The 10,682-nt window shown below is 44.3% G+C and overlaps 1 protein-coding gene across 3 annotated transcripts in view; it reads left to right on the top strand.

Moving 5' to 3' along the window:
* Positions 1 to 1,071: 1,071 nt before the first annotated feature.
* The window catches only part of irs1 (insulin receptor substrate 1), a 56,698-nt gene continuing 47,087 nt past the window's right edge, over positions 1,072 to 10,682 (top strand). For all 3 annotated transcript variants that reach the window (XR_011669856.1, XM_071359543.1, XM_071359542.1), the window contains exon 1: positions 1,072 to 4,966. Coding sequence is in view for 2 of the 3 variants with exons in the window: in XM_071359543.1 (XP_071215644.1) it covers positions 1,768 to 4,966 (3,199 nt within the window). In the remaining variant the exon portion in view is untranslated. The remainder of the gene's footprint in view (positions 4,967 to 10,682) is intronic.

Raw genomic sequence — 10,682 nt, 5'->3', positions numbered from 1 at the left:
TATATGTAGAAATAGTCAAATAAAGAAAATACCTTGACTGAGTAGGTGTGTCCAAACTTTTGACTGGTACTGTATGTGTGCTGTCTGGGAAACAACCAAATTTGGTGCTGAATGTGTACATTTTAGCTTAAACTATCTATCAATTAATAATAAACAATTTAAATATACCTGTACATAAAGTGTTTGGCTATATGTCATGTTTCAACCTTTGAATTGGAATTCACTTTAGGGACCGAATTAAATGACCCCAAATCAGACAGGTTTCGTTAGAGACGCAAAACCAGTAGGTGGCACTCTCAGCTGTGAACCAGCTAACAGTGAAACATGCCTAGGGCTACTTTATGATAGCACACTTTTACTAGGTTTATCCCAAATTAACTTTCTGAGCAATAAACACACGTTCACTTATTAAATGGCATTGTGATTGGCATAATGCACACACAAGCAAAGTCTTGTGATTGTCTCGGAACGGGAGCGGGTGTCCTTGACGATGCTGCCAAATTATTATCCCTTATTCCATTCAAAACAAATTCCATTCCCTCCCGAGAACGAGACACATTGTTTTCCCCAAGTAGTTGTTAAACAAACCATTCAGGTGTAGGCCTATGCTGGTGGACATACAAGACCAAAAAAACTAACGAAAACAACTGCGCCATGCTTCATTATATAAATCAGTAAAATATAGACTTTGAAAGCACGGTTCTAGAGCCGAAGACCATAGTAACTTCATAGTACAAGAACGCGTATTTCTACTGTTACTCCCATTCAAAGGGTCGTCACTAGTTACAACAGCCACAAAGTCATAAACCCCGCCTATTCCTAAAATGTATCTTCTTAAAATGTCATTTTTAAATCTAACCTTAACCACACTGTTAACTTTAAATAAAGATACCTTTTTTTTTTTATCATGAACTTTTACGATGTAGGCAATTTGATTTTGTGGCTTTTTTTAAGCGCAACTTCGTCACTCTAACGGACTGAAATAAACTCTGGCCAATCAGATTCTTACAACGAGCCTATTATGGCAAGGGGATAGGCTGACGCGGTTTATTGTGCCAAGGTAGGCCGTATCCCTTGTTTAAACTGTCCACGCATCGAATCGTCACGTGGGCAACTCCTTGAGCGCAAACTGTAATCGATAGGGATTGTAAAGTACTCCCACAAACACGGAGCCTTGTTTTGGTTTAGAGCTACTGGATTTATTAACAAAGTGGAGAAGAGAACTTTGCACCCACTTCACATTCATCGGCTTCGTATCACGTTGGACTCTAACATATTTTGAAAAGATAATTGAATGCACTGGTACATGTTTTATTTTTCTGGGTTGCACTTTTGCAAGCAGGGCTATCGACGGGACAAGCCTGCCTTGGTGGTTACCTAGCATGTGAAATGAGGTCATATGCTGACGGGGCTTGTTTTGAACTCCGGACTGAAGTGAGTTTTCCCTTATTTTTGTAGGCGACTTTTTGTCATCATAATGAAAGGACAAATTAATAAAGAGTATGTTATTTTACGTTCTTAGGGAGAAAATGTAGCATACTGCTTAGAAATTCCACTGCAGCACCAACAGTTTGACAGCACTGTTATTGGTTTAGCGCCGTTAGTTTAGCTAATTGAGACGTATGCCATAGCAAATTCATAGTTAAGATCCACACTAACTCGTTTTCAATGGCTATATTAGGATCTAAATACCCTAATATTTTTTGCTTTTTTATTTCAGTAAGAACAGTTGTATTTTTAAATACAAGTAGTATTTAAAATTCCAAAATGGCTAGCCCAACCACAGAGCAGCAGGGTTGTTTTTCAGATGTAAGAAAGGTGGGTTATTTAAGGAAACCTAAAAGCATGCACAAGAGGTTTTTTGTCCTGCGGGCTGCTAGTGCTGCAGGACCCTCCAGGTTGGAGTACTACGAAAATGAAAAAAAATGGAGACACAAGTCCGGGGTGCCTAAAAGGTCAATCCTGCTGGAGAGCTGCTTCAACATAAATAAAAGGGCAGATTCCAAAAACAAATACCTGGTGGCTCTTTACACCAAGGATGAGTATTTCTCTATTGCAGCGGACAGCGAGCAGGAACAAGACAGGTGGCACCAAGCGCTAGTGGACCTACACAACAAAGGTAAAGTTCATGATGATGCTGCTGTTGGTGGCAGTGGGATGGCAGAGGAGAATTATGGAGAAGAAACCATGCCAGGACCTGCCTTTAAAGAAGTCTGGCAAGTTATTTTGAAACCAAAGGGCCTGGGACACACCAAAAATTTTATTGGGATTTACAGATTGTGCCTAACAAATAAAACCATCAGCTTTGTGAAATTGAACTCAGACGCAGCGGCGGTCGTGCTGCAATTAATGAATATAAGGAGATGCGGTCATTCAGAGAATTTCTTTTTCATTGAAGTGGGAAGATCCGCAGTCACAGGACCGGGGGAATTTTGGATGCAAGTGGACGACTCTGTTGTTGCTCAAAATATGCATGAAACCATCCTGGAGGCGATGAAAGCGATGAGTGAGGAATTTCGTCCCCGGAGCAAAAGCCATTCCTCGTCAAACTGCTCCAACCCAATCTCTGTGCCTTTGAGAAGGCATCACCACAGCAACCTGCCACCTAGCCAAGTGGGACTGGGAAGGAGGTCCCGGACTGAGAGTGTGACGGCCACCTCGCCTGCTGGCCCGGGAAAGCACAGTCATTCATTCAGAGTGAGGGCCTCTAGTGATGGGGAAGGAACCATGTCCAGACCAGCCTCAGTGGATGGGAGCCCCTGTGAAGCCAGGACACAATCTCACAGACACAGAGGGGCCTCCCGCCTCCACCCTCCCCTCAACCACAGCAGGTCTATCCCCATGCCCTCTTCGCGCTGCTCCCCCTCAGCAATCAGCCCAGTTAGCCTGTCCTCCAGCAGTACGAGTGGGCACGGCTCCACTTCAGACTGTCTCTACCCCTGCCGCTCCAGTGCCTCCATATCTGGCTCTCCTATTGACGGGGGATTCATTTCCTCTGATGAGTATGGATCCAGCCCTTGTGACTTCAGGAGTTCCTTCCGCAGTGTCACACCTGACTCCTTGAGTCACACACCGCCCGCCAGGGAGGAAGAACTCAACAACTACATCTGCATGGCGAAGCCTGCAACTCTTCTGAGGGGCCACTGTGGCTGCAGCCCCCACCCCCACGGTACGCCATCCCACCTGGACGAGCCTGAGCTGGAGAAGTGCTTCAGGAAACGGACACACTCCTCGAGCACATCTCCCCTGACAGTGTGCCACCAGAAGACCCCCTCTCAGTCCTCCACAGTATCGCTGGAGGAGTACACAGTAATGCAGCCTGCATACTCGTCATGCAGCCGAGCATCCAGCTACAGGCACTCTGCCTTCATGCCCACACACTCATACCCAGAGGAGGGCATAGACATCCCCTTAGAGGGCAACAGGGTGAGCAAAAAAGATGATGGCTACATGCCCATGACCCCAGGTGTGGCACCTGCCACAGGTAAAAGTGCCGACTACATGCCCATGAGCCCCAAAAGTGTGTCGGTGCCACAGCAGATTAACTCTCACCAGCACCCCAAAATGGACTCCAATGGGTACATGATGATGTCACCCAGCGGGAGCTGCTCACCAGACACCACAAACTACGGTCAAATATGGACCAATGGGGTCAACCCTAAGCTTTCTGTCGAGAGCACGGAGGAGAAATTGTTGTCGCCCGGGGATTACATGAACATGTCACCGGCGAGCTGCTCCATGACTAGCACGCCGCCAGATTGCTACATCAACCTGGTAGAGGATCCACCTAAGTCCATGTACTCCTACTTTTCCTTGCCTCGCTCTTTTGAACACAGCCACAGGAAGCTGGACCAGAACCCCCTGCACCTTTCGCTCAGCTCTGGACGCCTGGCCTTCGGGGACTCTTTAGCCTCCTCCACAAGCAGCGACAGTCTAATGGGACAGGGCTACAGTAGTCAGCCCGTGGTCAAGCCCAAGAGAGCTGATGTGGACAGCAGGCTGGCCAGGCCCACGCGCCTCTCTCTGGAGGGCAACAAAGCCAGCACCCATGAGTGCCCCTTCCCTGCAGATCCCAAGAGCCCCGGGGAGTATGTCAACATAAAGTTCAACGACAAGCCTTTCTCAGCCGGCTTGGCCACTCACTTCTCCCCTGTGTTCCCAGGGAGTGGCCCAGAGGGGCCAGCAGAGATTTCCTCAGACTACATGAACATGCACCTGGGTGCTCAGGGCAGGGGCATTCCCAGCTGGGCAGCCAAACCCCTAGCCTCCTGCACAGATGGCTATGCTATAGTGGCCCCTGTGGCTCCCTCTGTGATCCCCTGTGAGAACCTCTGTAGACGGGACTACAGCAGCACACAGACTGACTACTCTGACACACACATGATTCTGAACGCTCCGATGTCGACCATTGATGTCACCCCCTTCTCTGTGTCCCCTCCAAGCCAGGACCTGTCTGTGCTGGGTGCGGGTCCCAGTGCCGTGCCCTTAGGACTAATGGGCCCTCTCTCTGGGCTGAGTGCTTTCACCAGGGTTAACTCCAGTTTAATCTGGAACCAGGGAGCTAAATTGATCCGCGCCAACCAGCAGGGCCGGCGCCGGCACAGCTCCGAGACCTTCTCCTCCACGGGAGTCCCGGTCAACGCCGCCTCGCCCTCCGTGGAGGGAGTGAAACGTCACAGCTCCGCCTCTTTCGAGAATGTATGGCTGAAGCCGGGAGAATCCCCATTATCTGCCAACGGGAGGAGAGAAAGCCCATCAGAGCCCAGCTCTAACGGACAGAACCAGAACAGGCTGAACTACATCGACCTGGACCTGGCTCAAGACCAGAACCTACCAGAGTGGAGTTCCCTCTGGGCCAGAGCCAGGGACACGCAAGGTGGTAGTGACCCAGAGGACCTGCGCGCCTATGCCAGCATTAGTTTTCAGAAAGCAGACGAGTCGAGGATGAACCCCGCTCAGAGAGAAGGTAAGACTGTCCGCTCCCCGTAGCATCTTTTCCTAACAATTCTGTTTTTGTTCATGTGTGTGTGAGTTGCATGTCTGTGGGTGGAGTCAGAGTTTGTGTGTTAGCCCTCGGAAATGTTGAGCTTATTTGTGCATATAAATACTTGTGGTATTCATGTTTCATCACTGTGCATACCACCATTCAGATTACTGTATGGATGAAACATGAAGTCCCAAGTTTATAAGCATGCACATTGAAAGCAGAGAACATACTGTAGTGTCAGTCCCAGACCTGGGTGATTCCCTTAAACTGGCCCACTCATGAGAGGTTTCTCAGGAGCTAGAATTAGTTTATTTTGCAATGTAATACATTACTACATGAGCTTGACTTTCTACTGAGCTACTCTACTGAGCTCCAATCAGTTTAGGACAGTTTCATATAGGTAAACTAAGTATTCATGATTTAACATTTTTTTTGTCTTGGTTAAGTAGCCTAAAGTCTGAATTCTCCTTCCTCTTTCCATATAGCTCAAACTCTTTCCACTTTTTTTTGTTGTTAAAGCTATAGGCTACATTTTGAAGCTGATGGTTTACATTTTTACCTAATGCCATTAAGGAGTAGCTAAGTTTTGATGTTTAATTAAGTAACATGCAATTGGCTGGATCAAAGATCTTAATGTCTCACTTCTCATGTCTCACTCGAGCATAATTCTCTCAGGATGACACAAATGGAATAGGAGATGGATGAGAGGCGTCTTTGTTCCCTCTGACTGGAGTGTATTCTCAGGGCACCAGTAAATATTTCTTTTTTTCCAGAAAAAAAGCTGTTCTTTCACAGATCGTCCAACTATGAATGTATTTTGTGAATTACATTAGCCTTTTCTCTGGCGGTGGCATACCTCCACGGGAGTTACGTAATCTGCACTGTTCAAGTATACGGAACAAAAATACATGTCGGCATACCTTGTATGCCGAATGGGTTGTTGTTGGCCATTTCCATTTAAAAGTACCCATGAGCACCAACATGTGAAGTTCATAGGAGCACCTCAAATTTGGTGTCAAATGAAAGATGAGTTAAAAAAAAAAAGAATTAATTCAGGCACGTACATTTTTTTCACAACCATTTTTCATACTTAAATTAGGAATAAGCGAAGTCTTTGATTTCTGGTCAAACAGATGGAAAACGGGTCTTAGAAAACATCTACCAGAAAAAGTCTTAAAAGGTATTAGAAATACCTCAACACACAATATTGTTGCAGTTAAGACCCCTGCCAACTAATATCAACACTTACTTTTCCTTTTGTCAAATTATTTGCCTTCTGTAAGTTTCAGGAAATATTGCCGTTCTTTTACAAAACCCCCACATCTTTAAGATTGTTTCACATTTCTCTCCCTCATGAGGGAGGATAATGAAAGTTCACAGAAGTAAGTAAAGGTAAACCTACATGAGTTATTTTTTTTTCAATTATGATGATTTTGTTTATGATTTATTAAGTGATTCGAATGTGTCATTCATTACAAAATCGGTAACAGAAGGACTGCAATTTATTGGCTAAAATTCATAAACCACAGTTGGGTCACCTGCTACTGTCCTCCCTTCCACTGGCATACTGTTGAGTTCAGCTCATAATTGTGAAAACTCTGGACAACCCCTCCTGTCTCTCTGCCTATCTTTTCCCCTGTCTCCCTGTCGCTGTCTCTCTCTTTCGCTCTTCTCTCTCCAGTTAATGTCACCTTTTACTGACACCTACCCATGAGCCCCCTCTCTTTCCATTTACTGTAACTAGTGTCCTCAACCGACACCGTACGTCCATGGACATTGAAAAGTAGCTGACATTTAGACGTTTATGTTTCACAAGTTTGGACAGCAAACTGAGGCACCCTTGGAGAGTGAGGTCACAGCCAGGGGATCATCCATTATTGACGGCGACCCTGGAGCAATTGGGGTTAATTGCCTTGCTCAAAGGCAGAACGACAGATTTGTACATTTTCGTCTCTGGGATTCGATACAGCAACATTTCAGTTGCTGGCCCATCGATCCTATCCACCAGGCTCCCTGCTGCCCCGGTACTGTGCTGTGCTCTACTGAGTCCAAACTTGTGAAACATAGACATCTATGATTAATTCAGATTTGGTCTGTCCGTACCAAACAAATTTGGTCTTGTTTGGGGGGGAACCTCATTAGAATAATAGCCAATGTGTAGAATAATTCCCAAACACACAAACGTGGATATTGCATTTTTCTACCTTTTTTGTGTACCTGTTCAGGATACATCACAATGAATACATGACATATCCATATCCAATTATGCATTTCTGTATAATACAGAACAGGGACCCATGATGTCATTCCGTTATTGTCAGGTGTTAATCCATTTCACTTACTGTAGTTCAATAATTCAAATAGATTTTTTCAAACTCAAGGTGTCACATCATAGCTGACACCCCATTATTTCTTCAGACATCTTTGAATCTTAATTTAGACTACATATTTAAGATTTTAAAATATATACTTTTTTACCGTCATTGTTACGTAATCTGCACTGTTCAAGTATACTGAACAAAAATACTCGCAACATGCAACAATTTCAAATATTATACTACTAAGCTACAGTTCATATAAGGAAATCAGTCAATTGAAATAAATTCATTAGGCAGTAATCTATGGATTTCGCATGACTGGGAATACAGATATGCATCTGTGGTAACAGATTAGAATAACAGTCAGTATCTGGCGTGACCACGTTTCCTCAGGCAACACGACACATCTCCTTTGAATGGAGTTGATCAGGCTGTTGATTGTGGAATGTTGTCCCACTCCTCTTCAATGGCTGTGCGAAGTTGCTGGATATTGGCTGGAACTGAAACACCATGTAGTACACGTCGGTACAGAGCATCCTAAACATGCTCAATGGGTGACATGTCTAGTGAGTATGCAGGCCATGGAAGAACTAGGGCCGTGCATTATCATGCTGAAACATGAGGTGATGGTGGTGGATGAATGGCACGACAATGGGCCTCAGGATCTTGTCACGGTATCTCTGTGCATTCAAATTGCCATTGATAAAATTTAATTCTGTTCGTTGTCCATAGCTTATGCCTGCCCATACCATAACCTCACCACCACCATGGGGCACTCTGTTCACAACATTGACATCAGCAAACTGCTCGCCCACACATCTGCGTTTGTGAGGCCGTTTGGACCTACGGTCAAATTTTCTAAAATGACGGAGGCGGCTTATGGTAGAGAAATGAACATTAAATTATATGGAAACAGCTCAGGTGAACATTCCTGCAGCCAGCATGCCAATTGCACGCTCCCTCAACTTGAGACATCTGCAGCATTGTGTTGTGACAAAATTGCACATTGTCGAGTGACCTTTTATTGTCCCCAGCACAAGGTGCACCTGTGTAATCATCATGCTGTTTAATCAGCTTCTTTAATTGCCACTCCTGTCAGGTGGATGTATTATCTTGGCAAAGGAGAAATGCTCACTAACAGATGTAAACAAATGTGTGCACAGAATTTGAGAGAAATTTCTGGGATCTTTTTATTTCAGCTCATGAAACATGGGACCAACACTTTACATGATGTGTTTTATTTTTGTTCAATGTAAATGTGTTTTTGTCAAATGTTCTGTGGACATTGTTGAAAGTAGTCCCTGTGCAATCAATGGTTTTAGTTTGGCATTTGTAAGGTGAAAAACCTTGAGTCTGAGTCATTCTGTTACCATGGAATTGCCCTGTTTTGTGTGTGTGTGCCAGTGCATTCAAAGTATTCAGACTCCTTTTAGTTTTTCCACATTTTGTTACATTCTATTCTAAAATGGTTTTTAAAAAGAAATAAAAAATCCTCGTCAATATTCACACACTATCCCATAATGACAAAGCAAAAACTGTTTTTCAGAAATGTTTGCACCTAAAAAAATAAAATAAATGGAAATGTGACATTCACATAAGTATTCAGGCCCTTTATTCAGTACTTTGTTGAATCACCTTTGGCAGCGATTACAACCTTGAGTCTTCTTGGGTATGTAGCTACAAGCTTGGCACACCTGTATTTGGGGAGTTTCTTCCATTCTTCTCTGCAGATCCTCTCAAGCTCTGTCAGGTTGGATGGGAGTGTCGCTGCACAGCTATTTTCAGCTCTTTCCAGAGATGTTCCAGTCCAGATTCTAGCTGGGCCACTCAAGGACATTCAGAGACTTGTCCTGAAGCCACTCTTGCGTCGTCTTGGCTGTGTGCTTAGGGTCGTTGTCCTGTTGGAAAGTGATCATTCGCCCCAGTCTGAGGTCCTGAGTGCTCTGGAGCAGGTTTTCATCAATGATCTCTCTGCACTTTGCTCCATTCATCTTTGCCACAATCCTGACTTGTCTCCCAGTCGCTGTCGCTGAACAAATCCCCACAGCATGATGCTGCCACCGCTATGCTTCACCATAGGGATGGTGTTGGCCAGGTGATGAGTGGTGCCAGGTTTACTCCAGACGTGACGCTTGGCATTCAGACCAAAGAGTTTAATCTTGGTTTCATCAGACCAGATAATCTTGTTTCTCATGGTCTGAGAGTCCTTTAGGTGCCTTTTGGCAAACTCCAAGTGGGCTGTCATGTACCTTTTTTAACTGAGGAGTGGCTTCTGTCTGGCCCCTCTACCATAAAGGCCTTATTGGTGGAGTGCTGCAGAGATGGTTTTCATTCTGAAAGGTTCTCCCATCTCCACAGAGGACCTCTAGTGCTCTATCAGAGTGACCAACAGGTTCTGGACCAAGCCCTTCTTCCTCGATTGCTCAGTTTGGACGGGTGGCCAGCTCTGGGAAGAGTCCTGGTGGTTCCAAACTTCTTCCATTTAAGAATGATGGAGGCCACTGTGTTCATGGGGACCTTCAATGCTGCAGACATGTTTTTGGTACCCTTCCCCAGATCTGTGCCTCGACACAATTTTGTCTCAGAGCTCTACGGACAATTCCTTTGACCTCATGGCTTGGTTTTTACTGACATGCACTGTCAACGAGAGAACCAATGGAAACAAGATGCCCTTGAGCTCAATTTTGAGTCTCATAGCAAAGGGTCTGAATACTTATGTAAATAAGATATTAATGTTTTATTTTATACAAAATATGTCACTCTGCCCCTGAATAAGGCAGTTAACCTACCGTTCCTAGGCCGTCATTGAAATTTAGAATATGTTCTTAACTGACTTTCCTAGTTAAATTAAAGTGTAAATAAAAATATCTGCAAATTGGTGTCCAAAAATACCGATTGTTATAACTTGAAATCGGCCCTAATTAATCGGCCATTCCGACTAATCGGTCGACCTCTAGTAGAAAGTGTCTTTTAATATGTCAAATATGAAAACAATGTCTTGTGTATATACTAAAGGTCGACCGATTTATTGATCAATTCAAAGATGGCGTAGCAGTGCAGACGTTGTTTATCGTTCTCCCGTGTAAATCTTGTATTTTTCGTATTTTTTGTATATATGAAAACAATGTCTTGTGTATATACTAAAGGTCGACCGATTTATTGATCAATTCAAAGATGGCGTAGCAGTGCAGACGTTGTTTATCGTTCTCCCGTGTAAATCTTGTATTTTTCGTATTTCTTGTATATATTTCTATTTAAAAAAATTAAATATACCTTCCGGCAACCCGCCTCACCCAATGTGATACGGATCTGCTATTTTTAGACCTTTTAGCCAGAACCTCCATCAGAAGCTAACCAGCTAATTAGCTACTAACTAT

This window comes from Salvelinus alpinus, chromosome 22 (assembly GCF_045679555.1).
Source record: "Salvelinus alpinus chromosome 22, SLU_Salpinus.1, whole genome shotgun sequence".
NCBI lineage: Eukaryota > Metazoa > Chordata > Actinopteri > Salmoniformes > Salmonidae > Salvelinus > Salvelinus alpinus.
This window is presented reverse-complemented; position numbering and strand designations above follow the sequence as displayed.